General features: G+C 45.1%; 2 protein-coding genes across 19 annotated transcripts in view; one reads left to right on the forward strand and one right to left on the reverse strand.

Annotated features, from left to right (window-relative positions):
• Positions 1-3,687, reverse strand: part of C8A (complement C8 alpha chain) — a 27,581-nt gene extending 23,894 nt beyond the window's left edge. For 4 of the 10 annotated variants that reach the window (XM_064454986.1, XM_064454993.1, XM_064454996.1 and 1 more), the window contains exons 1-2: positions 3,385-3,687; positions 2,148-2,205 (exon numbers count right to left, since the gene is read on the reverse strand). In XM_064454986.1, the coding sequence (XP_064311056.1) occupies positions 2,148-2,205; positions 3,385-3,444 (118 nt within the window). In that variant the 5' untranslated portion in view covers positions 3,445-3,687. Of the gene's footprint in view, positions 1-2,113; positions 2,206-2,456; positions 2,670-2,778; positions 3,021-3,353 lie in introns of those variants that run through there. The other 6 variants (XM_064454995.1, XM_064454990.1, XM_064454989.1 and 3 more) reach the window with 5 other exon arrangements.
• FYB2 (FYN binding protein 2) lies at positions 3,178-26,509 on the forward strand. Of its 9 annotated transcripts, none has more exons than XM_064454980.1 (21): positions 3,180-3,267; positions 4,929-5,029; positions 6,634-7,405; positions 8,390-8,584; positions 9,662-9,695; positions 12,477-12,577; positions 13,335-13,363; positions 14,626-14,657; positions 15,521-15,605; positions 15,942-16,095; positions 17,794-17,920; positions 18,020-18,063; positions 18,354-18,423; positions 20,586-20,663; positions 21,984-22,012; positions 22,805-22,865; positions 23,435-23,521; positions 25,147-25,231; positions 25,532-25,688; positions 25,838-25,871; positions 26,311-26,509. In XM_064454980.1, exons 2-21 carry the CDS (start codon positions 4,937-4,939, stop codon positions 26,318-26,320), a joined length of 2,277 nt encoding a protein of 758 aa, XP_064311050.1. In that variant the 5' UTR covers positions 3,180-3,267; positions 4,929-4,936; the 3' UTR covers positions 26,321-26,509. The 9 variants fall into 9 exon arrangements, 7 of the variants coding, with proteins under 7 accessions (XP_064311053.1, XP_064311050.1, XP_064311048.1 ...); XM_064454978.1 differs by having other exon boundaries at positions 26,315-26,509; XM_064454979.1 differs by having other exon boundaries at positions 18,023-18,063; positions 26,315-26,509.
• The last annotated feature ends 779 nt before the right edge of the window (positions 26,510-27,288 follow it).

The following is a 27,288-nucleotide window of genomic DNA, read 5'->3' on the forward strand; positions in this document are numbered from 1 at the left end:
CCCCCCAGCAAAAGGTTGTGCCCTACTATCCACTTTTGCCCATTTTTATGGGTTCTGAGGTGGGTTTTTTTTCAGATATGAGGACCCTATTGCATTGCACTCAGGAGCAGCTCTTTCCCTCACTCTGTGCCCCATTCTCCTTCCTCCAGTGCTGTCCCACATGTGGGGCCAGTAGCTGTGACAAGGGAAAATAGCTTGTCAGACCACCCCCAATCTATAATATTATGATACTGGGCTAACATTACCAGCAACTATGTCACAGGCAATACCCAAATCTACTTGTCTTCCAGAGAAGATTCAATTGCCCCAAAATTTCCTCTGATCTTTACCAGTCATGCTGCTGCCCTTTCTAAAAGCCTAAAAGATTAGGAATAAATCATATTCCCAAGATCTGCTGTTGTTTCTGGTCTATAGTAAGACCTCTTTGAAATAAATAAATAAATAAATAACCCCAACCCCCCAAAAACGTGCCTATAACATATGACAAATTGCACCTGTCACTAAGTAGCTGAAAAGTGTAATGCAGGGAAAATAAGTCTGCTGAATGCTGTACTTGCAGCCCGTGGACTGATGTGTCTACATAAGATACTAACTGCATTACTGAAAAAAACCCATCCAAATCACAAAATTTTAGATTTTTAAGCCAGCTGAAATTGTTTGTTCTGGGGACATTATGTACTCTTAGGAAGTGTTTGGTGCTATTACTCTCAGTAATGGTATTTGGTTTTATCTGAGTCAGGGCTGTGCCTGGGAACTCCTGTTCTGGGTCAGTGCCTCTGGCATGCAAACCCAGACCAAACCCCAAGCTCCCGCACCAAAGCGCAGCCTGGTTAATAGTGGCGGTGGACAAGGTGGTCACTGTGTTTTGCTGGGGCGTGGCCATTCACGGCAATTTGCAGCTTGCTGGGGACCGACGGGAGGCATCAGCACTGCAAGGGGGAGGTGAGGCAGGAGGGGAAGGGCCATCGAAGGGATTACCTGCATTCCCTCCAGCATTTCCGGGTGTAAAGTCCTGTATTTTTCATCTCCTGTTAGTTTCTCTAAGGAAATTGTGCCATGTGGCCCTTTAAAAGGTGGCTTACATAGAGCAGAGCCAGCTCTTCATCATCAGGCATTCCCCAGAAAGGTCCGGAGCCAGAGAAAAAAGCTGGCTTCCACTTCTGCAGTGTTTGATCTACACAACACCATGGCTACACCGCGCTCCCTGTGCAGTTATTATAGCTTGGTGCGATTTATGGCAGCCCTGGGGCAGCTGTCAAAGAGAGGTGAGGCAAGTAGGATCCCAGCAGGGCTAGCGCTCATGAAATGCATGTTTTAAAGAAACCTTTGGCATTTTCTTTTTATTTTTTAGAGCCCATATAGAGGAATCTGCCCTGTCCCTTTCCACAGGACCATGGCTCTGAAGTCACAAGCTCCTGGTTCTCTAACAGTGCTTTAATTCACAGCCTACATTCATACCCCTGGGCATAAATCCTCTCCAGCTACCTGTACACAAAGCCAGCATTCATTTTCATCACGCCGCGACTCCAGCCCTGGCTTGGGGGACTTCCCTGCCAACTCCCGGCTTGGCAGGACCGCCCTTTCTTCTCCAAGACCACCACGCAGCAGCAGGGCTTTTCATGTGGTGAGGAACGCGACTCGCACTTCGAGTCATGTCTCTGACGAATGAGGGGTTTTTTTCCCAATTTCTTTTCCTTTTTTTTCAGGTCTCCTCAAGCTTGGCTCTAGAAAGCTGGGTCAAGTTAGGCTGCAAGAGCATCGGTCCCACTCCCAAGGGCATTAGGGATGCCTGGTGCAAGGCTTTCCTCAATGCCCATGTGCAGAGGGAGAATGTCCATCCTTAAGTCATGTATCGCTCCCATTACCTTCAAATCAGCAGAGAGAAATCTGGGACACCTTCAGACAATCATATGCACACAGGTTGCTATCAGATCCTACACATCACAGCCATGCTGTACCAGTCCCTTTTCCCCTAACCTCAGGGCTTGCTATTGCTGCAGGGTTTCTTTTCCAGGCAGCTCTTTGGGAATAATACGTATGAGAGGTGCCGTGGGATTAGGGCCAACTGGTGATGGGTAAGTGTTGCTCAGGCTGCCGATAGCTCCCTACTCACCCAGGCCCTATTGACAGCTGCCTCTGAATATCACCCAGCACTGGGGCTCCAAGCAGCAGCCATCTCGGCTCACAGGAAAACATCAAGCACTCCTGCAGAGAAAGATGAAATAATATTTGATCAGTTATGGAAGGAAAAAGAAAGTCCTGGGGCTCTCAGTTCTCTTCTTGCCAAGCTAACCAGTCTTGTTTTTCCTGGGACACGTGATCTGTAAAAACATGGGCTCAATATTCGGACAGATCTTTACAGGCTCTTCTCCAGGGCAGAAATATCCAGTGATGCGAAAAGTCTTGTTTGCTGTAATTTAACTGGTCTGTCCTTAGGACTGTGAGAAACAGCTCACTGTGAGAAGTTGCTCCTTCACTAGAGAAAATGTGTGGGCATCAGCAAGGATGACTGTTTTTGCTGGACTCTGCCATCCAGAGGCAAAGAAAACACTTGGTTCCTCCAGGGAAATGTCTGTTTCAATCACTTCGAGGTCTCTGGATTTGGCTTGGGGAAGAGCCTAGTGCAGGCTGGGCTGATGCAGCAGGGTGGGTGTCACCCGTGGGGAGACCTACAAAGAGGTGAGGTAAGGATCATCGCCCCCGCATGGTGGGCTTCCTCTAGTCCCCTCAGCTTCGCTTGCCCCAGGTGTGAGGAGGGACCTGAGAACTACCACGTACATGGACACCATATAGACGCGGGTGCTCTAGGGGCACCCATGCTGGGGGGGAGCGCCGTTCTTTCCCTCAAAAAGCAAACCAGTCCCAATTCTTCCCTCTCTGAACCCATCCAAAGCCTGCCGCGGTGTTGAAGTTTGTGGTTCGGGGAGCCTGTGAGTCAGTTCAAGGAAGCATGGAGGGCAGGGCTGAGCCTACGGGAGCACAGCCCTGCCCAGGTGAGGCTCTCCCCGCCCCGGGGGCAGGCCCCTGCCTTGGCCCAGGTGTGTTTCCGGGCTCGCCCCGCCTCGCCCGGTGCGGCGGCGGCGGCGGCGGCGGCGGCGGCGGCGGGGCCGGGGCCGGGGCCGGGGCCGGGGCCGGGGCCGGGGCCGGGGCCGGGGCCGGGGCCGGGGCCGGGCGGCGGAGCGGGGAGCCGCCGGAGGCAGGGCCAGGGAAACCTGCTGCCGGGCTGAACCGCTGGAGCCGGCACGGAGCAGCGAAGGGATGGACGTGGTAACTGCCGGGGCGCTGCTCCTCCTCCCCCTCACCGCGGCCGTGGGCTGCTCGGGCTCCTCTGCCCCCCGGCCCGGGTGAAATACCTGCTGCTTGAGTTGCTGCTCTGCGGCGTACCTTTGGGGCTGGTATCGCCATGAAGCGCCGGGAGCAGTGTAAACTCGGGGTTAGGTGCATGCTCTCGGTGCCGCCTTTGCTCTGTGTGTGGACAACAAAAGGACGGTTTTCTGCCCCGAAGCAGGGGTTGAGGGGCTCCCCGTGCCTGGTTTCTTCCCCCTCGCTCTGAGATGAGCGGCGGTTGCTACCTCTTAATTTAACAAAAAGTAGAGTGGATCTTTTTTTTTTCCCCTGGGAGAAGCTGGCGGGTTAATGAGTAGACGGTGTCTGTGGCCGCATGTCGTCGGCGTGCCCAGGGCCTGGGCTTGGCTCCAGCCGCCCCACTGCGGGGCAGCGCTGATTAAACATTTACCCGCGGGAGCTCCCTTGGAAATCAAGATAAAGGATGGATGAAACCAGAAGAATTTCAGGAGGGGAACACGCAGTGCTTCCTCTTGGCTGTCCTGCGTGTCACGCCTAGATTGGGGTTTTCTCTCCCGGTGTCAATTTGTTTTAGAAAGGCAACTGCAGAAAACTAATGAGAACTCGGGTTCTTTTTGGTTAGTCCTTGGTATCAGCACAAACCTCCAGCTGCTCTTTCTAAAAGGTATCATTATCATTGGCTTAAACTGAGCTTTATTCTGCTTCCTAGAATGATATTAATGTTAAAAGAACTTTTTTATTTATAGGGAGAAAATATGGAAAGTTTAGCTATCCCTTGACTACATAATGCTCATAACTTTCCGGCCAGTGGAAGTTTTGTTTCCTTTTTATTCTCTCCCTCTCTCATCTTGCGTAGGCTTTTGCCAAATGTATTATTATTCACAGTTAATTATTTGGCCAGATGCAGCTGTAATACACATTGTCAGCTTTTGGCAGTCCTTTAAATTTATTAGTGTAATCTCCCCACTTGTCAGCTGGTCTAATTTTCAGGGGAGCACCTCTCCGTGATGTGCTGAACCCTCCCTGAGCTGGCACAGGACTGGGACTTGATGTGTACCCTGCCTGCCTGCAACCTGCTTGGCACCTTGTTTAGGCTGAGCATTGTCCTGAGCTAGCTCAAGGTGTGCAGGTCGAGCCGGAGAGTTGCTTGGATGGGTCTGTGGTTTGAAATAGTCCCAGCCCTGATGGAAAATCATCCTGCAGAGACAGGGAGAACTCATTGCACCTCTGAGGGTTGTGCTAAGCTCAGCCCTGTGCAAGGAAGCGGTACTTGCTGGAACTGTATTGGGGGGGAGAGAGAGCATCGGGGCCGGCTGGGTGTCAGTGTATAGGAGGTGGCTATGGGGTGCAATTTAACCCCACCCTCCCAGGCAGTTTGGTGTGCTTGTCCAGGGTCCATATGTTTCCCTCCCACTGGGTCTGTTTGTGGCATTGGTGCCAATATCCCAGCGGGCTGCAAACTGGGGGAAACTATATTCTAGTGAAGGGCACAGAGAGTGCGTTAAGCGCAGATAACCTTCCAGTTAATTAGGCAAATATCTGAAGCTGCCATTTCAAGCCAAGAGGAATAACAACTTGAGAGGGGAAAAGGGATGCTTGTATTCATCCCCCTTTAATTACAGGTAGTACCATGATAGTGACTGTCACAGCCAGTGCCAGGGAGAGTCCTGACCAAAACCCCTGTTTTGCAGGAGTCCACCTTGCCTGTGGCACACTGAGACATGTAGGTACTTTTTCTTTTCTGCTTTCTTTGTCTCTGAGGGTGCTGATGAGAAACTATACGCTACAGTAAAGAAGATCAGTAAGGAGAGGTAAACAGCATTGAACTCTTCAACTGTTGCTGCAGCACGTGCGAAAGCTCGGTGCAATTGCGTTAGGGCACCTCTCTGCTTTATTTCCTGTCTGGCATTGCTGGAGGGATCTGGTACATGTGGGATTATTTTTTTTTCCAAAATCTGATTCATCCTCTGTATCCTTCTGAAAACTCCCGTTCCCATCGGCTCGCCACTAGATTAGGCTGTCTGGGCAGCTTGCACGGCATCACGCTGCTGACCACTAATATGAAATATAATTGGAGCAATTCAAACCTCTCCCCCAAGGGTTGGTTCTTTACATCATGCACTACCCTGTGAAAGTAATAAAGTCAGTGAAAGGGGCTATTCAAGAGAAATTGTCAGTGTTTAATAAATCGTGCAATTAAATGCAATAAAACCTCAGTATGCTATTCATCTGTTCTGCCTTAACACTTAAGGCTGGGGCTTTTTTCAGAATAACGAAGTTCTGTCCTAGATAATTTTTTCCAATTTCCTCATTAGACAGGTTCTCGTGAAGCCTTACAGTTCTCCACACTGAACTAAGCTGCCAGAGTAGTGCACCTAATGTAATCATGGCATATAAAAAGTTATAGAGCAGTTCAAGGACTTAAGTAGCTCGTAAATTTTTCTTCATATTTTCTCCCTAGTTCAGTTCAGGGCTGAATTTAAGCCATGGCATTGCAGGCAAAAATTGTGGTCTCCTTCTTCCAGCATGGGACGCCTGGGGACGAAGGCCTGAAACAAAATGTTCAAGTGCCCTTTTAAACTGTGCTGTCACTGATGAGCTCTCTTTGTTCAAAATCATACATAACCTGGGGCCTGGTAACTGTATGGGAGAGGAATTGAGTATCTTAGCTGGTATTCATCACCCAGACTAGGAAATGCTCTTGCTGTCCTTGTGTGCTGTGCATTTGGTTTGTATGTCCTCTGCTTCCTGGGTTGGGAATATCAGCAATGGGAGAAGCATCCAAAGAGCCATAGGGACCCTGAGCTGAACCAACACAGTGGAGGAAAAAGGTTTTGTCTCAGGGGTCATTTGGAGCCTGCCAAGATGTTTGTTGCTTCTTTTGCCATGGTGGAGTTTCCTAAAGAAGGTGGGGAGGGGGCTGGGGATCTCTGGAGCAGCACGGATCTGACCCCTGGCTGATGCTTGTATACTGAAAATAAAGTGCAGCGTTCCTACCCAGCAGGTGCATAAGCACTATCGCAGCACCTCTGCCGGGAAGCTCTAATGTTCTTTTGGTTGGTTGTATTTCCGTGCTCTGCTCCTGTGTTTTTGCCCTGTCTCAACTCTGTTGCCTTTATAAGAAGCTATTTGTGAGCTTTTGGAGGATTCTTTGAATGAGCTAACTCTCCTCTCCTGCTTTTAAATTTTCACCAGGCTCTGTATATCCTTGGTGACCAGGGTGGAGTCTGCAGCCTCTTTCTCTCTGAAATGATCATGATTGTATAAATTGCCTGTTGCCACCTCTGAAAGCAGGTGTTTTGTGTTCTCTTCTCTTCCCTCTCCCAGGAAGGTGTGACTGATTTCAGAGCCCTCCGAGCAAAATTTCAAAATGACTCCAACTTTGCCAAGAAGCTGATGCAGCCATACAAGAAGCCTCCTGCTGAAATCCCTCCCAAGCCAGGCTCTGGAGGTAACTCTGTGTCCAGCCCTCTGCCCCTGAGTAAGAGAGAAGCGATAATACTAAATGCCAAGGACGAACCTGCCCATCCTGCTGCCCAGCCCTCAGTGCTCGCCCAATGCAACCCCTTGGCATGGCCTCGAGCCAAGCTGGGTTGTGTGGAGCCGACAGGGCACAACAAAGAGCACAAAGGCAATGTCTCGGAGAAAGGGCTGAGTTCTCAAAAGAATAGTCCAGAGAAGCCACCGCCATCCTATTGCACTGATCAGCAAGAATCAACCCAAACAGCTCCAGAGGGCTCTCCTCTCTCAAATTCTTTCCACCATGCCCTACAGATCTGGGAAAGTACTTTATCCGGCAGCAGGAAAGCAAGTGCAATGCTCCCAACGCAACGGGCAGCAAACTTGTACGTACACCCCTGCCCAGAGCAGAGGGTAACGTGTGCTCCAGCTGCATCAGGCAGCAGCAGGATGCGACCGTCTGGAAGTGAGCCCGTGATGGACTTGCCTGCCCAGAAGAAGGGCACCCTGCACAGCAGCAGGCCAGCTCTTCCCCCGGCTCGCAGAGGACACAGGAACTCTGATGAAGCAGGTGCTGCGAGTACAGTGGCAACTGCATTCTGCCAGCCAGCACTAAGAGAGCAACCTCGGCACCAGAAAGGTATAGTAAGCTATACTCTTAACAATGAGCATATATACTTGCATATGAGCGTATAGGTGCTCTAAAAGTGCAGGATACAGCAGCTGGAGAGAAAAGAGGTTACGAGTTGGGACCCTCAAACAACAGGCCAGACTGGCACCCTGGAGTGCTCTTTTCTTTCTCTGGTCCTGGAGACAAGAAATGGGCCCCAAACTGTTGCTGAGCTTGGGTAAAGGGAGGGCTCCCCATCTCCAACAAATTTTTAAAATTCAGTTTAAGAAATTATCCACATTTTGAGAGTAAGATGAAGAGTGTGGAGTGTGGAGTATCTTCAGTTTTGGTCTGCTTTGGCCTTTTGCAATTACAATGTAAATGTTACTATGCCCTGCTATTTGGTTTTCTCACAGATGTGTAAAGTCTTGGCTTTTCTGCAAAGACAGTTTAGTTTGAATTAAAATGGCTTAAATCTGAACTCCCCCCTCTGCACCCTCCAAGCCTTGCAAAAGTTCATATTTGAGCTCAGAGAACATATTCTCCTTGCAATATTTCTTTCAGAAACTGATGCTAGGAAACACAAATGCTATGAAGTTCCCCTTGCTAACGTCACACTGCGTGATGGGGCGCTGAAAAGATTAAGTCTTTGTTTACCCTGGAAAGCCACCTTGCTCACACTGTGTATGGAAAACTGCTATGCCACTAAATCCTGGCAGATTAAAATGTTATCGGTACAGAAAATTAGCCCAGTATTTTATAATCCAGAGGAAGGGAGCTGTCAAGAACTGAGGCCCCAACATGGTTAACTTTGTAAAAATCTGTAAAAATGGCCATTTCCATTTATTTTTCCATTCTGGTAGCATGGTAAGAGCCCTGCTGTGTAAGGGGGATGCTGAATTTGGGAGGAAGAAGAGATGGTTAGAAATGCCTGTATAACAACTAATGATCTTACATGGATTTTTGCTTAAATGAGGTCTAATTGCTGCATGTCCTTGTGCTTCTCTGGAGCAGAATCAGAGACTCCCATCTGCCAGCCTGGAGCAGGAAAATGCTCTCACATCCCTGTGAGCAAGTGGCCAAGAATTAAACCTCTCCCTTCAGCTGAATCCCTGGGTCCTGCCCCTGGGAAGCCTGCAAGACCCCCGAAGTTTGATCTCAGTGCTTTCCGAAGCACCATGCCTTCAGTCTACAGGAGAAATGAAATAAGTAAGAGATTTCTAGTCTTTGTTCCCAAACCCATTCTGCAGAAAATGAATAATAATTTGCAGTTCACTGACATCTATAAAGCCATGATTCCAAGCACATGGAAATAGGACGTTGTTACTTGTTTCTAGCATCTTTCTCAAACTTTAAAAAGAGCCCAACAGTGTCAGCGAGACTGATTTTTACTCTTAATCTGGAAAAGGGATCTGGTTTTCCAGGTTGATCATCCCCCCTGCAGAAACCTGCTTTCCTTGCAACTGCAGCGTGTTGTGAGCAGTTCACAGCTGGTTGTAAAGCAGCAGCAGCTGCGTAAGCCGCAAGCTGATCTTTATCGCTCTACTTCAATGGGAAATGCCTTGACTCTGCAGCACACAACTGTGGGAAGGCACAATAAAATTGGAAGAAACCGGTCTGCTAATCTGCCTCTTCTGTTTTAAATACAACAGAGGGCAATGTTGTTAAATGTTCCAACATAAAGAAATGCAAAAGTTCAGTTTCCCGTAATAAAACCTTATTGATGTTGCATAATAGAATATTCTAGACTGCTTATTAACCTGATAAATAGTGTTTCTTTATAGGCTTAATTATAGCCAGATCTTTAGGTACAACTTTTGCTGAATTCAAATGGAGGTGCTTTTCTAGGAAGGGCTCGGCTAAACTCTCTTTGGCTTTACTGTGCCGGTGCTTATCGGTCTGCCCTGGCCTTGATAAGAATAAGAGGGAAAGAGAGAGATTTTCACTGAAACTCTTTTCTAGCCTACTTGCCTTTTCTGAATATATTAATTTGATGGAGGAAACTAGTTACATTTATATGTCATCATCTCCATGCTCTCTCAATATTGCTCAATTATTGATCTCTAGAAAGCCTGAGGTTGTTGCCTGGAAACATGAAATAACGACATATTAACACAGACATATCCCCAGTTTCTGCTGGCAATCTTATTTCACGCCTGCCTTTGTGTGCAGCTTGCTGCCTTGAGGAAGGGCCATACCCATCACACCTCCCTGTCGCTGCAGCCTGTGTTCTGTAGGAGAGCAGTCTTGCCTTCAAACATTAATCCTCTGTGTGTTTGTGTGCAGCTGCTGACGAAGAGGATTACTTGACCTTTGAAAGGTGAGCATGTGCTGAGGCAATACGTGCCTCATAGGCAATAGGAACATCCCCGTCCCATGATGCTGAAGCATCTCTGCGCAGTCTGGAGGGAAAGTCCTACTCCCGGAGGCAGCGATTTGCCCCAGGGGTTGTGTGAACCCACATGGGAAGCTCAAAGTTGGCTGGGATGACCTTCTACTAAAGCAGAAAGCTTCATCCCTATTTTCTCCTCTGGGTTTTTTGAGCAGCATGGAGAGCCCTGCCCATGTGTCATTAGGTCTGGTCTAGCTGGTCGGAGGGAAAACACTGCTGGTGCTTTGGTTGCACCTGCCCACTGTGTGCTCTTCCCTTCCTGTGTTCCATGTACTCAAGCTTGGTGTTTTTAGAACTGTTGCTGAAACAAAGCCCTGGCGTGACCGGCAGGTGTTGGTGGTTTTTTGCCAGCACAGAGGAGCTTGCCCTCCTGTGTGTTTGTGCAGCCAGCACAGCCAGGGTACAGGAGCCTCTGCCCTGCCTCTGCACCCCCAGAACTTCAGCTCTCTCCAGATGCTGAAGTGAGATTTTTATTAAGTAGTGGTCCATACTCACTCACCAGAGGATATAAGCTAATCGATTCAGCTTCTGATAATGCAACTGTCTGAAACAGCTCAAAAATCTTACAGACACAATTTGGTTTTTTTTATACAAGGGGATCCTGACTTTTTCTGCTATGCCTCTGACTTGTCATGAGTGGTTGCGTAGCAGTCCTGGTTCTGTGCCACAAGAACAGCAAAAGTGGAGAAAAATATTCATATACATGTTGTGCCTTAGCTACATGAATATACAGCTGGGAAAATGGGAAACAGAATGGCTCAACCAAAGCAAAAAGAGATGAATCCTTAAAATACTTTCTGTGCCCAAACAATGCACTCTTGCAGCTGAAGACACAGCAAATCATGCTTTTCACATCACGAGGTGTTCCCACCAGCATTGCCTGGCGTTTTGTTTAACTTTTAACTTGTACTTTTCAGAAGAGAACTGGTCAAAAAATAACCAGCCTCAAAGCTGTCATGCACCACAAGGAAGCTGTGCTAGTAATACATTGCAGCAAGATTAGCTATCTTGCTCTAACACTTCTGATATGGTCTTTACAGTAGGTCACTTGTTAAATATTAACCATGTGATAGCTGGGGAAATGAATTAAATTAACTCCAGCATAAAAGCAAAATAATGGGGTTCTTAGGTCAGAAATTCCAGCCCCACCCCGAAGCCCAGAAGTGGCAGCCTCACCTGTAATGAAGTGTGGTCTCTTAGAGGCTGTGACCTAGTTGTTTGTGCCAACTAATCTTGTGCTCTGATCCCCTGTTTGGGGATAAACACTCTGCCTTCACAGATGCTAGTCAGGGATCCATTAAGTCAACTGTATTTCAGGTCCTGTGTAGCACTGTGGTCCAGTGCTGGTAGGGATGTCTGGTGTTCAGCCAAGTTCTCAGGATGCTATTTTATCCCAGGGTTGGGCTGTGGAAGCGATGGGTAGGGTTTTTTTCCCAGTCTCCTCTACCTCAAGCAATGGCACTGGGGACAAAATACCTGCTTGTGGTATTAATGCAATATGTATATGTGTGCCCCCTTCAGTGGGACCTACGTGTCCAAAACATGCTGTGGGACCAGCAAGCTGGCAGGCACTGCCCCCAGTGCTGGGGGCTGCAGGGGAGAGGAGGGGGTTGGGGCAGCCTTCAGCAGAACCTTGTGCTAATGCCAAACTTTAGGTGCTGTTTTTTACTCTGATTCTACTACTGTTAAAATGTACCTTGAGTTTCTTGTTCCTCTTGTTCTGGTTTGCAGCAACTACTTAGTCCTTACTCTCTTGATGCTGAGTTGTGACAGTAGGGTGATTCAAGGAAAACCAAACCCTCCCTGAGGTTTTTCTAGACTTACTGTTAAAAGATGGAAGTTCTCGCTATAACTCTTCCTGATGCTTTTTCACCACCATAGCCCATCCCCCCCATATCTTGCAAGCTGCATCTTGGGCATTTGCCACTTGCTGGTACACTCCTGAGCTGCCAAAACTTCTTCCACCGTGGGTGGAGGGAAAGCCTTGGGGCTTTGCCTGGGAAATCTGGGAAGGCTTGGATTTCTCTCTGCACCTATTCCCGAATGATGCTAATTTGAATCTCTGGTGGAAGAAAAGAAAAAGGAGAATGTGGAGAAGGGGACTGGGCTGGGAAGCCCAATACTTGAGGTTGTGTGGTGCTGCGGCTCTGATGCCTTGCCTCCTTCTATGGCTGGCACATGCCGCTCACCACATTGGCATGGATCATGTCACTTGATGAGCTCGGGAGCAGGACATTTAAACATGCCACCTGATATCTGTATTTTCTCCTTCCTGTGTCCTTAAAGTGAGGAACAGCATGCCAAACAGTGCAACTGGGTTGTTATTAATTTTTAAGTAGCTGTAGTAGGTTTGAAAACTGCTGCACTCCGATTTCCTTGGACTTTTTTGTTCTGTTTCTACTTGAGGGATTGCTGTAGGCAGAAGACCATAATCCCAGTATAAAGTCCCTTGATGTGCTTTGAGCCCTATAAATGCAGCCTGTCCTCCCAAAGGAAAAGCAGTGGGAGTGTGGAGTTGGAGAAGGCTCAGCTGAGTCCTGCATCTGGCACAGGTCTCCTACCCCTCCGAGGAATTCCTGATTTCACTTTGCTTTCTTGTAGGCTCAGTATCAAAGTACTTGAATTCCTTGTCCTTAAGATTAACATTTTTTTTTTCAGACTTCTAAAAAAGCCAGAAAAAACCCCCTCTTCTCTCTTTCATCTTCTCAGTGCTCAACCTGAAGAGCAGTATAATTATGAAGAAACCCCAACGTACCTGAATCAGTCTGGGGACACCACAACCTTCTGTGTCATTGAAGGTACTTTGCAAGGTAAGACTGCTAGATGAATTACATGCTATCTGGGATACAGCCTTTTAAAAAGGAAATAATACAATTCCTTCAATTTGAGAACAGCAGCTGCTCATTGGTCTGGGTGACCAAAGATGACTGACTGTAGCATTCTTCTGTGCACTGGCAGTGCATGAGGACTTTGGGGCACAGGCAAAAAAGAAGTTAGAGTTTTGGTGATGAGATGGTGCTTACAGTAAAACTGCAGTGGGGAAAAGTCATGAGATGCTACCCATGTAGAAGAGAAAGAAAAGATAGTGAGGCACACCTCAGCATCTTCTTGGGAACGGAAAGGTACAGGGTACAGAGCTTTTCCATCTCCATCACTGCTTTTTCCCAGTATAATTTTCTCTATCAGAGTTGCTGCTGCTCTGCTCTTACATTTTTCAAAGTTGCCTCTTTTGGGGGGGATTAGTCTCTGCCTTGTACATTGTTTTTCTCTCTGATTGGAACAGGAGCCAAGCAGCTTTCTTGGGGGGACCTGCCACAGCCCTCCTGGTTTTGCCCCTAGGGCTATGCAAACTGTGGCCAGTCAAGCTTGATGCTGCAGTCCTCTGAATGTAAGCTAATGCTAAACAGAAAATTGAAGGACCCTGATCGGTAGGACATGGTGAACGTACTGTGGTGAATATGTGCCTGGATGCCGAGTATGTGGGCTGAAGTTGGATTTTGCAACTTAAAATGCAGTGACTTTACCATGGACTAAAAAGTAATACGTATTCACAAATATCTTTTCTAGCACCTACGGCAGAGCCTCAAGAACACAAGGTAAGTCTCATCACGGCCAGTTTTGGTCCTTCAGGCTTGACTGTATCAAATGTATCATGCTTTCCTATCTTAGAAACTTTCAGTACCTGTATTTTTTATCTGCTGAGTATTTCTTTGTGTGTTATCTGAGAACACTCTCAAAAAATAAACAAGAAATTGCAGAGGCGACTTGAAGACTAATGAGGTTTTCAAACACACTAGGGAAGAGAGTCAGTTCCCTTGACTTCCGCTGCAAACACATAAGGAAGTGGTAACACCATCTGGATGTTGGTGGTTGACCAAGTGTCAAGCACTGATACCAAGATCGTGAATTCTTGGAGGAAAAATCCACTGCATTGATCTGGAAGTTCCTGCCAAAGGCTAGCCGGTGCTGGTAATCCCTCTGTGAAGGCATAAGAGCAAAACTGAGCCAGGTTCCTTGTAATGGCAGCGAGCTTCAAGCTTTGTCTCGTAAGTGAGGGCAACTGTTGTAGGAATGACTGTAAGGGTTTTCATCTGCTCCTGCAGGGATATTTCTGCTGCAAACTATGATCTGACTTTTTTCATTTTACCCTGGCTACAAAGGTGGTGGCAGTTCACCTTGCCAGTGGAGATATCCTGTAGTGAATGTGGAATAGTGCATGGCACAGGACAGGAATTGCTACAGCTGTCCATAGAGAAGACCTGCTTGGCTGCATGGCTAAGTTCACAGTGTTTAGCTGGGCTGAGAGAAAACATCACCTTGTGCCAGGAGATGATCAGGTAGTAGGTATCAGTTCTGGCTCTGCTAAAAGAGGGGAAACCGGTCTTTGGAAGACATCAAACTCCACTTTCAAGTCCTGACTTGCAAAGCAATCAAATTGCCCAGGAAATAGCACAGGTTTCCAAATGTACTTATCTGTGCATGATTTGTGGAGAGGTTCTGTGGCTTGGCTCTAGTCTTATTTTATGGTAGGTTGGAAAATATTTATTTATTAAAAAAACCCCTTCCCTCTCTTCTGTAAGATCTCCAAGCTGTAATTGCTTTCATTCTGACCAGTAGCTTCATTGGCCTGATCCATTGCACTGTTATATTATCCCTGTATAGTTTGTCAATATGTGTATCCCCTGTCCAGCAAAACAGAGGAAATATCCTTGTCTGATGACTATTCCAAATGTAAAGCACTTCTGGGCTTTCTAAAGAAATATTTCTTTAAATACTAGATGACATTTGAGGCCTTGTATAAAAGCTTGACTGTTGAAAAAAGTGCAGTGGCTGAAGGCTTTCCTCTTCTTTATTCTAGAAACAGAAGACACTTCTCTTTGCCAAATCCAGGTAATTTCCTTTCCTTTCTCTCAATCTTCTTCTAACCCCACAACTAAGGTTAGGGTTAGAATATTGTAACACTCAGTAAATAAAAAGAGATTTCTCATATTTTGTGACCAGGACAATGTAGACGATGATGATCTCCTGTGTCAGCACTCATGGTTTTTAAGATTGTTTTCATTCTAAAGCATATCCGGAGGGGAGATTTTCTTCTCTCCTCTGGCACACAAGAAAATACATTGTCTTTTCCTACTGAAACCTGAACTCTTTCAGTATAAGAAGGGAGAGGTATGAGGCTCTCAAAGTGGGACACCCGGTTGCAGGTCCAAAGCTGTGTGGTAAGGCAAGGTCCAGACTGAATTTCATCCTCTAAATGTCATGTTTCAAACTCCTTGCAGTGTATAATTACTGTCATTGGCTGAAGGCTGTTTTTTCAATGGGGCTTGAAGAATTGTGTGATAAAAGAGTGTTACTTCAGTGGGAAATGTTGTGATGCTGGATAAAAGGTATCAAGTTCTGCCTCGTGTTCCTGTATCTTCTTTCCTAAATAGCAATATAGTATGGTGAGAGGCACATCTGGTGAGCCAGGTACCGCCACTGGCAAATGGATCTAGCTTGTACATGCCGGCTCCTAGAAAACAATCATCTTAGTTTGTCCCTTTTTCAAGAATGATTGCTATTACCCCAAGTAATAAGTGACCTTCACATTTGGATTTGCTCTTACTTTTAGTACTGGCAGTCTTTTTGGCATCTACCTTATTCAAAGGGAAAATGAGCTGCTTATTTGGACACAGTCATAAAGCAATCTGTTTGCCTGTGACTTTGCTAAAGTGTCTCTGTTCTGAGATCTCTCTCATTTCTGAAATTTTCAGTCCTGGAAGAGCTATAATAAGGGATGAAAAAGAGGAAAAACCAAGCCTTGAAAGAGAGAAACAGGAAGCAAAGAAAATTTTCAAGGTACTATACCCTTGAGATTACTGTAGGATGTGTCTTCTCCTTCTATCCTCCCTCCCTTTGGAAAAGAGTTGAAATTTGAGTCCTTAATCACCTGGATTTTTCTGCCTTCTCTTTTGCCTGCTCATTGCTCAACTGCTTCTGCCTAAAAGGCAGGTAGAGCTGGCAAGCAGCACCTATGTCTACCAGAAATCCCTGACGGAAAAGGGCACGAAACTGTTTTAAGTCCACAGAAAGACAACTTATATTCTTATAGATGAACATATGTAAGTTATATTAACTTGTATTAGAAAGCTGTTTCTAAAGACTGTATTGACCAAACCAAACATCTGATCTCAGACAGTTGGAAATGAATACATATCTTCCATTATCCAAAAGAAGGAAGATGGTAGAGGTGGGATGAAGGCACTGCAAGTGAAGCAGGATGTGACCGGTACCCAGACTGCAAAGCATCCTACCCCACAAAGGCTGGTAAAAGACAGAGCGGAGTTCTGTGAGTATCTCGTTGCACTGTTGAGGGTTTCCTCAATCCTCCGTCCCATCTGTTGCCCAAATGTCTCTTCCATATGGGAAATTATGTTAAATATGGATGCAACTCTTGAACCAATTTAGTTAAACCGGGGCAAAAGGTTGCATGTGGATTTGTATTCTCATCTGAATAATTTATTTTGGCTTTGCAAATAGCTTCCTAAGATGGTTAACCATCTGCGTAACTCAAAACAAGGTGTTTGTTTTTCTAGCAGATTGCCCTTATCCAAGAGAGCTGAAATCCATCTCCTCTGCTTCTTGTAATTTATTGAGTCTCAGAAATGGTTTTGGCTAAGGCTTGTGGTAGAAACACACATGAGCAGGATGAGAGCCTGAAGTCTTCCCCTGTCCCTTATTGAGATGGATGATGACTCCTTGCTCCATCTACTCAGTAGTTCCAGTGAGCCTTTTTCTGACTTTGGGCTCCTTCTGTCACGATGCTCTAAAATAGCATCTGGAGCTGGTGATGTGCACCTTAGCTGCACAATTAAGCCCAGTCATGTCTCTGCACCTTCAGGTGTAAGTGTGCATGGGCTCTATTCTGCAAAGACTTACTCCTGCCTCTGCAAGCCATTAGAGAGACATTGCAGCATTTCAAAGATGGAGGTGAAAAAAGTAGCTCTGTTGGGCTCTGTGGACAGACCAGGAGGCTGAAAGGAGAAAGTGTAAATTGACTGTGGCTGTGGTTGTTATTGGTGTGGTCCTCAGTGTTTTTGTTTTGGTTGTTTTTTTTATTATTTTAAATCACTTAATTTTCTGGTTTGATTGGTGTCTGTTTTTGTAAGAAATCTTGCTGGTTTGCTTGACCTTTGAACAGCTGGAGGCAATTTCTGTTGGGATTTTTTTGTTGTTTTAAAGGACTCATGGTGAGCCTCCTGCTATTGCTTCATCATAGAGGCTGATTAGGAGAATTGTTTGGTGATGTGTCGTGTCCCCCCCCATCTTTTTCTTCTTCATGGGGGTTTGAATGTTTTGCAGAAATTTTGGTCATTAACTAGACCATATTGAGGTGAGACCTACTGCATGTACCCATGCTCACTTAGAAGCGCTATCTACTTTTATGTGTGTGGCTGCATTTCTACATTACTCCAACTCTCTTAAATCAGTTTTAAGGTTTTAATATTGCCACTTAGCGGAGTTCTCCAGTAATAATTGTTTTCTAACCTCTTGAGGTGCAACTCTCATGCTTGGTTCTGGCCCTTGGTGAAGTACATCTGAGATGTTGATTTACAGTGTATTTCCCAGTGGACTGTCCTGTTATTTGGATCTTAGCACATCCACCAACCATGCTAAGCCCTCCCCTCAATCACTTCTCTGGACATCCATGAATAGTCTCTTGGAATGTTTTCTGGTGAAGAGGATTTGGGTCAGAGCTGCCACAGTTAAGAATACTGATGGATGTTTTAATTTTTTTAAACCTAAAATATTTTAAAACTTTAAAATGTTTTAAAGCTAAATGTTTTAAAACTTAAAATCTTTTAAAGTTCTCTGCTCTTCTTTCTCAAAGTGGCTCAGAGAAGAGACTTTCCTGGACTCCTGGAATGGAAAGTATGTCTGTAGGCTCTTCTTTGTTATGGCATCTACTGTTACCCTCAAGAGTTGTCCTTGCCCCAAAAGAAGTTCCTCAGAAAGCTTCTAAAGCAAATTCCTTTCTCATTTCCAGTGCACTGCATGTATGTTGGTGCTCCAAAGCCAGAGGTAGAAAGAACAGCCTTGAACCAAAACACCTGGCAGCCTCTGCAAGCACTGGAGGATATATATGATGATGTTGAAGAAATGCAAGGTAGACTGTGAGTATGGACCTGGACTCTTTGCAATGGTTCTTCCTATGCAATGTCTTTTACAAACTACACTGCAGCACGTCCCCATGTAACACTTCTGTCTTCCAGCAGCCACATGTCAGATGCCTCAAGTCTGTCTGATTCAGCCAGCAGTAAGTACAGCACATGGGGAAGCTTGAATGGGAGCTGCTTTTAATTTGGGCTGGTCCCTGGGAGATGATGTGAATAGCTTCATTTGACTTTCAGCATCTATAGTGTCTTCTTCTGGCCTGGTTGATCTAAATTCCCATTAAATCCAGTGAGGAGCAACACACGTGTCGCATGGAATTTGTTTGAGCGACCTTGAAACCTCTGTAAAATATAATGGCCTGGGTGAAATTTGTCCAACAAACCTCACCTCATCGCTACTGAATTGTGATAATGGCATGCCTTGGTTTTTAAGTTTCAGGAAGCAGCTACAAAGAAACATACGAAGATGTTGAGATTGGGGGTGATAATTCAGCAAAAAGGCAGTAAGTTGCAATTTCTTAGCCTGTATTTTGAAATACTGACCTTGATCTCCCATGCCAGGTATTGACTGGAAGCCTTTTATTTTTTCCTAATACAACTTCAGAAAAGTTGCTGTATACGTGGATTTCTTCCCCCTCTTCCTCCCTCTCTCCCCTTTGGTTGATACTTCAGGAGAAAAAAATAGTTACCAAAATTAAATCCCTAAGCAGTAAGGCCTTTCTGTTAGATCTTGTAGTACTCTCCACCCATTGGAAGCTCTCCCCTTACAGACCTCTCCTTGCATAAAACACACAGGACAGTCTTGCTAGCCTTCTCTTGATCAAAAGCGTTGCTCAGCTGTAGCTAAGAAATTACACCTTTTTTTGTGTGCCAGAAGAGGTAATGCTCAAGGGACAAATGGGGACATTGTCCCCATAAAAAGGGACAAAATGCCTACATTTCAGATCACAGAAGGTTGGAAAGCTGAAAGGAGTCCAGGCTGACATGCTGTAACTAACTTGCATCCCGCTCTTTTTTATATAGCTTCTCAAGATACTTGCTTCCGCAGGGTGTGTTATAAAAGCAATGAGTTTTGCAGCCTAAGGTTTATAGGTTGCCTGAGCTTCCAAATGGATTAAGAGGTGAAATATGAAGTTAGTTGTGTTTTTACTTATTAGTTTTGTGCGGTTCCCTACCCTCATGCGGTAAAAGATTTCCTGCATCCCTTTGTAAGAAATAGAGACAGCCTTTGGGAATGGCATATGGGCTGGAGATGCTGCACACAATTGTCTCGAGTGCATCTGGTGGCTCTCTTCTAAGGAGCAGGGTGGGAGGAATAATAAGGTGTTGCTGTACATCTGCTTTTCCCTTATGGATGTGAGACGCGTACTGGCTTGCGTCTGGATTCAAGTCTAGTTTATGCGTGCATATAGAGCCTGTGTGTGTCGGAGAGGGGAAAAAAGGTATGGGAAACCTGAAACCCTGGAGGTGTCTGGGCACTTACTAAAAGGTGAAAGTGTTATTTCTCTGCAAACTGCCCATGGGAGTTGAGTGGTGGAGGTGCATGAGCTTCTCAGGCCAGAGGGTAGTGTGCTGGCATCTGCATCTGGCTCCCAGACTGATCGTGCATGTTCCCCACCCACTGGGAAATGTACCCATGCCTCTTCTGCGCCTCTCTGCACATGGGTGCTCAACAGCAGAAGTTAAACTCTATTCCTAGTTCACAGAGGCACAGTGCCTCTTGCTGGGTTTGCAAGATAATTTCTTGACAAACCTAGGGTTGTGACCAAATTCACAGGGTTCAGAGGTCAGTATCTTAATCACAGAATCACAGAATGGTAGGGGTTGGAAGGGACCTCTGGAGATTGTCTCGTCCAAGCCCCCTGCTTGAGCAGGCACACCTAGTGCAGGGGGCACAGGTCCGTGTCCAGGGGGCTTTTGAATGTTTCCAGAGAAGGAGACTCCACAACCTCCCTGGGCAGCCTGTTCCACTGCTCTGTCACCCTCACAGCAAATAAGTTAAACCCCAAACCAGTCTTTATGCAATCTTTCTGCTGATCCCACATGTAAGATTAGGTGTACTGATACACATAAAGTAGTTTTAATAGTAGTTGCGCATGGGTAAGGTCCCGAATGTGATGATCTTTGTTCTTTGCAGATACTTTATTAGAAAATTGCTGTGTAGCTTTGCAGTCCCCTGTAAGCTTCAGAGAACAGTGCAGGTAGTGGAATATCCTTCTCAAGAACATACACAACAGAAATGTGTGATGAAGGGTGGCACAGACAGACTCTCCTGATGTCCTCCTTTAATTTGGACTGCATGCTTCTGGGGAATTTTTGTCCCTTGCATCAGGAATTTTTAGTCCAAATAAACCTGGATCATTCTGCAGTTGTTGGGTCAGAGGAGGACAACTTCAATTAACACAGAAAAGTTTAAAGCTAAGCAAAGATTTTATCTCGGATATTATAATTAAGCACCTTTTGCTGTGTTGGTGCCTATCCCATTGAATCAACCATTCATCCGCATGATGCTGTTAAGTCTTAAAGCCTGCTGATGAGCTGAGATCTAAGGTCTGTTACCTTACTTTACCTGCTTCAGGATCTCTGAGGCTTTGACTATTGCAACACCCATATACTTCAGCGCCTAGTGCCTCTTTAATTTAAAATCGGTTTCTTTCTTGGACAGAACAGAAAAACAGAGATTTGGAAACTTAAGTATAGAAAAGTTGAAGCTGAAGAATACCAGGTTCAAGGAAAACTTAAGGTAAGAAAACTGGTTGTCCAACCCCTTCCTCCTCCAAACCTGAGCATTCATATTTGCAATAATTTGAAAGCAGGAGGTCTAAGAGTAAGGAATACAGCTTTACTGGGAAAGTTATGCCAAAAGTGCTTCTATCAACTCATTAGGAGCTATGGCAGATGTGGCCAATGGTCCATCTGTGCAGCTTGTCCAAAGTCTCTGGCATCAGGAAACTACAGGAGTTGTTCCTACAGCAGTGTTCGAGTTTTCGTAGGCTTTCTGCTGCCTTTGGTACCTTTCTGATACCTCAGTATGATGCAAGTATACAAGGGAACATAGAAATGTGATACCTGCTGTCTAGACCTGTGGGTCAGGTCTAGGAAAGCCTCGCTGATGTAGCTCTTAAGGGTTGAGTTTTTTTTATTCCAAGTACCACTTACAGTCAAGTTGGCAACAGCATCTGCTGAAGAAGTTTACTATTGAGTCTGTAGCCTAACAAGTTAGGAAAGAGGATATTGTATAACTTCCTACAGTGCCCTTTTGGGTACTCTTACTTTAATATTCAAAACCCTGGTTAAGATTCCATGGAAACTGCCTTTTCCTTAAGTGCACAGTAGTTGCCTGCAGAACTTGTCCTCCACCACTGCCAGCATATGCCTCACCCTGTGCACAGTGCCTGCAGTCCAGGAAAATGCTACTTTTTCATATTTATTTGGAAATTCCAGATTAACCCTTTCCTCTTTTATATGAGGAAGGTTTGTTTAACTTCAAAAGCTTTTCATGCTAGGTGCTCTGCCATGACAGTGGCTCCTTTCTGCATTACTGCTAAGTATCATTACAGGGAAGAAGCCACCAACTTTCATGCCGTTTTCCTGTTGCACAGTACCCTTAAAGCTCCCACAGCATCTTAGATATCTACCATCATTGCCACATTTAAGTTCCTGGGCAGCCCATGATATTGGCAGACTACAAGGAGGAAATTACCACTGACTGTACTTACCAACTGTCCATCAACCCTCCAGCTATTGGGAAGGGGTGTAGGGGTGGGCAGGAGGAGGGTGTTTTTGCCAATTTGGACTGTTCTTTGGATGCAATGTAGACCTTTTATAACTTGCTTCATGAACACAGGGGTCTTGTCGTTGCCAGAGGATGATGATGCTTCTTTAGCAAAGGATGTAGTTCTGGCCAGTGCTGTTGGTGTCACAGAGCCCATGTACCTAGACCTGCCTCCATCATTTAGTAGCAAGTAGCAAGCACTGCTTGCTGCCATCTTGTTGGTGCTTATGTGTTTTGGGGTGATGCTGATGTTCAAACTCGTTTCTAAAAGCCTCTTTCTGTCCGCAGATTGTTTTCCATTTCAGTACCAAACTTAGGTAAGCAACATACCTATATCTCTCTGTCAGAGATTTTTTTTTTTGTGTGTGTGTGTATGAAGAGGCAAATGTATTGCACAACGGAAAATCAACTTCAGGCATCATGCCTTTCTCAAAATCATGTAATGTGGCAGTTTAACTTTGAAGACTTGATAGAGATTCGTGCTTCATTTAAGGGTGGGTATTTTGCCTATTTTAGGGTGGTTTTCTTTGAAGAGGAGCATTCCTTTTGCAGATCTGAATATATTTAGGAAGGCAATGTGTGAAGCAGTCCACACTGAGCCACTGCTTCCAGGCCGGTAGTGGTGTTCAAAAGCCAACTGCACTGCAGCAGCTCTCTGTAAAACTTTGCTGCTTATCGCTGTCTGCTGGAGGGACAAGTTCATGCCTTGTGTAAATGGGGGTGGATGTAGAAACTGTCCCCACTAATCAAGCCTTGAGAAGGTGCTGAAGTGAATGTACCCCTGTCCTTGGGATGGGAAACCCTGCCTGGGCTGGCTGCAGTGCGAAGCTGTGCCTTTGCTGCTGTTCCTGCTCCATCCCTGGAGCTGGATGGCCAAACCCATCCAGAAAACTGCCCCCAAACACAACAAACAAACCCAAGCATCCTGCTTTGTGCTGGAATTTTCACTGGTTTTCAGAGTCCTGAGGATCTTCCTTTCACATTGCCTTGGCCCCTTTGGGGTGAGCGACTAGCAGCAGCCCTAATTTTCCTCTGCAATACATCACTTTGAGTACTTGACTCAGAAAGATATCTTCTAATAATTTTCTCTACTGGGTTTTGGTTGACAGCGGCTGTTTCCCAGGAGGACATGGTGTATGATGATGTTGAAGTGGGGCCGAGAGAGCCAAGGTGAGGAGGGTGCCCTCTCCTGGGGCTGGCCATGGGCCAATGAGATGTTCCTTTTGGCACAAACCTGTGTCCTGGGGAGCCTGTGATACTGCAAGCCACTGAGGGTCATGAGCTGGTCAGGACTCAGTCCTCTGGAGACAGTCCAGGTGCCCTCTCCATGTGTGTTTAATTTGGCAAGTAGCATCCTGCAAAATGTTTCTTCAATGTTACCTAGTTAGTGTCAGAGATGTGAAAAGTTTCAGGGAGCAGCTCTCTCCATGTGAAAATTCAGATAGTTTTCCTAAGGAAGGAAAACTCCCATTCCCAGCCCCGATAATCAGCCCTGTTCTGGCAAGCTCCCTGTCAGAAAAATTACTTTTAATAGGAACAGCATGTCTCAAGGCCTTGCTGCCAGATGACTGTGGTGGCAGTGCGTGCTGGTATAAATCGCAGCAAGTGTTTGCATTTCAGTGGTGGTTGTGGGGTAAGACAGAGAGAAAAATCACGACTCTGTAGGTACACAGGTTTGGGAAGGGACACGGTCTGCTGGAAAAAACTCGAATTTCTGTGTGACTTTGCCCTCCTCTCAGAGAGAAGAAGTACAAAAACTGGATGCCAAAGTTTCTGATGGTGAGAGAGGATAAGGACCAAAGGAAAAGCAGCAACAATGTGGAAAGGTCTTGATTTCCATTCTGCGTTTTCCCATGTTGTCTAACTTTGCACACATGTCTCAAGTCATTTGCAGGGGTGGGATGCCCCTGAGGGTGCAGACATTTTGTGTTGGCTGCTGCTCCAGGGTCCCTTCCCTTTGAACCCAGATTTCAGAAAACTTTGCAGAAAATATCTTGAGGGCAAAACAAACTCTTGGATCTGGGCTGTATGCTAGCAGGGGATACCCCGAGGGTGTCATCCTGAAATTGTATCATGTCTTCCCACTTAGCTGAGACAAAGGTGTTACTTGCTATTTAGTTGTCTGCTTTTCTGCCACGCCCAGTCCCATTCCTTCTTTAATTGTGCCTTGATTAAATACTTGATCTCTGTGGATCAGCCATTAGTATTTTGGCAAAAGCACTGTGTTTAGAAGTCCTGTACACAGCATAGTATTTGCCCGTGTGTTCCCCTTGCCCTTATTTTAAAGTATTGATTTCTTGGGTCTTCTTTTTCCAGTTGGGTTTATTGCATTGCCTTTTGCTGTACCATTTGTGCACAAAAGCAAAAATAAAACTTTTTGTTACCAGTGCTGCAAAAATTCGCATTGAAGTAGGAGTTTTCATTTCCCTTTTAGATCAGAAAAATGTGTATTGCAATGAGCTTTTTCATGACCCAGTACCTGGGACTTCAATCAAATGCAAATCAGAGATCTATTTTCTAGGTTCTCACCACAGAGCTCCTGCATGGGGTTGCTCAAACACCACTCGTTGTGTTGTGCAAAGCCACGTGTATAATTTTACAGACTATCAAGAAGTCGATGCAATTTCATCTGTTCCTTAGAGATCACAGGTCCTGCAGGCTGAGTCTGCCAAGGAGGAGTCTCTTCACAGCTTAGAAGTCCCTAATGTCAGCTCTCCTTTGCCCTCCTCTTGATTTTAAGTGTGTGAAAGTTAGCCACGGGTGAATAATTTATTGCAAGTGGGCGGTTTTTTGGTGGTTGGTTGTTTTTTTTTTTTCCTGTCTTAGTTTTAAAATGAATGCCATAGCTAGAATTTTATGTAAAAACCAGAAAGTGTTATCTCCATACCCAGGGAATGCCCTGGCATGAATGGTCACTTTTCCTCTTGAGCTTGTTATAAAAGCTTGGTTTTCACTTTACAGTGCCATATAAATGTCTGCTTGGGTGACGTTCTCTTTCATGTGCTAAAAAAGCAACAAAAATCTGCAGAGCTGTGTCAAGCCCAACTTCCACAAATGACTCAGGATGAGAGTTATCTGGGGACCCTTTATGTCTGCATATAAATAAAACCATAAGGAGACAAATTGCTGGGGGAAAAGTGAATTGTTGACTTCTATAAAAACACAACTGATTTGAAACACTTGATCGAGCGTCTGTTTGTTCCCACGCTGCTTACAGAGACAAGAGTTTTCCAAACGGAGATACAAAATAGCTCAAGTTATGCTCACCAACAGATTATAGTTGTATATTCAACTTTTAATGAAAGATCGCAATGTGAGTGGTGTGTTCTGCTCTTTCAAGAGTTTGCGGCAGACAAGACTGGAATTAGGTTCTGGGTTGCATTTCTCAATGTACCAAGGGTTATTTAAATGGAACTTAGAAGTGTGTGTGTGTCTGTCTCTCTTGATGCAGAAATATTTTCAAAGTCAAGAAAAGCAATGCAGAAAAAAGCAAGAAGATGGAAAAAGAAGAGAAATTTTTTAGGGAAACATTTATGGTACGTGTCTATATTTAGGGAATTAGGGAAGAAAGCAGCTACATGTCATACTTAAAAGAAGCATGGTGGAAAGCTGTTGGTCCTTAGCTGTGCTGGGAGAGATGTCCAACTGACCTGCTGCCTTCTCCCTTAATCTGGTATCTTCATCAGGGGTGTTGTTGGGTGTTTTTTCCCCCGCTTCAGCCTCAACCAAAGCCTCACGACCCACCCTGAAATCTGTTCTCTGTCCCTCCTCACTGTCCTTAAAGACATCACGCACAGAAGTGTAGAATAACTCATGCGTTTATTTCTTCTCTGCAGTATGACAAAGAGATCAGTGTCATCAACACAGCCACTGCTGAGTGCTCGGTTGCCAGTAAGAGGAGAGTTGATCTCCCAGTCACAGCTGGAGAACAGCTGGACGTTATTGATGTCACGGAGGGCAATGCAGTGATTTGCCGCAATTCGGAGGGCAGATGTAAGTTTGCAGAAAGCTTCTGGTATGGGTGGTCACTTTTCAATCCAGTTTTGAGGGGCAAGTAACGGTATATTCTTTGTGTTTAGCCACTGCAAGTCTATTTGCTTCTGAGTTTACTAATTTACTTCTTTTTATTCCCCTTCTCTCAGATGGGTATGTTCTAGTGGAACATTTGAACTTCAGGTAAACTCAGATTTTATTTATTATGATGCATATTTTCTTCTCCTTCCTGTGTATATATATCTGAGATCTGGAGAAATGTACTTAAAACTTCTGAAGGCAGGGGAAGGCTAATGTAAGCAGCCAGTATTAAATATTAAATAAGTATTTCCAGTTTTAGTCTGCTATTCTGCTGTTATAGTTTTCTAGTCCAACTGCAGCTAAAAAAAAAACTCCGTCCAGTGATGACTTGTATAAATTGGAGATTCTTGACTGCCTTCACATATCCCATATTAATTCACATCTGCAGCGAACATGGGCCACTCTGTGTGCATTGTCTTGCCAAAATACACCCTTAAATTCCCAGCTGCAATATCATTTCCTTGCATGCTCATGCATAATTGATACAAATGAACCTCCTATTGCCCAGGTGCCCATTGCTATGAAACTTTCTTTTTTTGAGACAGTACTAACTGCCCCAAGAGCTGCTATCCCCCGGAGCATCCCTGAAGGTCTCTTTTGTGCTTCCTGCATCCATGACAGTTGGTCAACTGTGGAGAGCTGAGTGAATGTAAACAAAGCTTTATTTTTTACACTTACACTGTTAAATATGCAATAAATGTGTCTTTTGTCTGCTGTTGAAAGCATGTCTTCAATGATTACCTCAGCATCAGTTATTTTCATTATTTCTCACTTTTTGGAGTACCTTGCCGGTCAGCTCTGAAATAGCGGTAACACTTCTGTATTTGCATGAAAAAAATTGTGCAGTTTAGTTGCTCCATCTCGTTACTGTCCCGTTTAGGTGCTGGAATTGCAAGACTCCCCAAAAGATTTGCTCTTTAAAAAGCAAACCATATAAATATGAACTGGTTTTGGTCTTGACAAAAATATTGAGACAAGAAGTATGTACCACCACTCTTGCTGGGTTAAATATAAAAAATAGTGGAAAACTTGACTAATTTCTTTCCAAAAAACATTTTAAAAGAGTAAATAAAGCATTCAGTCCAAATTTACTTTATTTTTGTAAGCTAACTTAGGCATCCCAGATATGTAAAGGCTGACTTCTGCGTCTCACTGACTCGCAGCAGCAGGCAGTTACCCAACAGTTGCTCCTGTGTTCGGGCTATTCTCTGCTGTGGGCCTGGAATATGATTGCTTATTTTAAGAAAAATGCTCCTAAATGTAGGAAGAGAAATACACTGAAGAGAATCCATTAGCAATTTGTATCCAGTGGATACCTTTTCAAAAGCAGAAAAATGTGGATAGGGTTTTTACTTAGCTTTGAAAGAAAAACAAACCTTAAATGGGACTGTAGTGTATAGCTTCTGCCTGTCCCCGGCACATTTTAAGAGCCCGTATCAGTTTGCTTATAAATATCCTAAAAATGTAGATGTTTTATTAGAAATTATTAAATGTTCCAGGCTTAGGAAAACACAGCAAA

This window comes from Phalacrocorax carbo, chromosome 6, assembly GCF_963921805.1.
Source record: "Phalacrocorax carbo chromosome 6, bPhaCar2.1, whole genome shotgun sequence".
Taxonomy (NCBI): Eukaryota; Metazoa; Chordata; class Aves; order Suliformes; family Phalacrocoracidae; genus Phalacrocorax; species Phalacrocorax carbo.

Coding starts and splice junctions, on each gene's coding strand:
- FYB2 (XM_064454978.1), top strand. CDS start 4,937: ATGATAGTGACTGTCACAGCCAGTGCCAGGGAGAGTCCTGACCAAAAC. Junction 9,696..12,476: donor GATTACTTGACCTTTGAAAG/GTGAGCATGTGC, acceptor TCATCTTCTCAG/TGCTCAACCTGAAGAGCAGT. Junction 20,664..21,983: donor AGGTTCAAGGAAAACTTAAG/GTAAGAAAACTG, acceptor TTCTGTCCGCAG/ATTGTTTTCCATTTCAGTAC.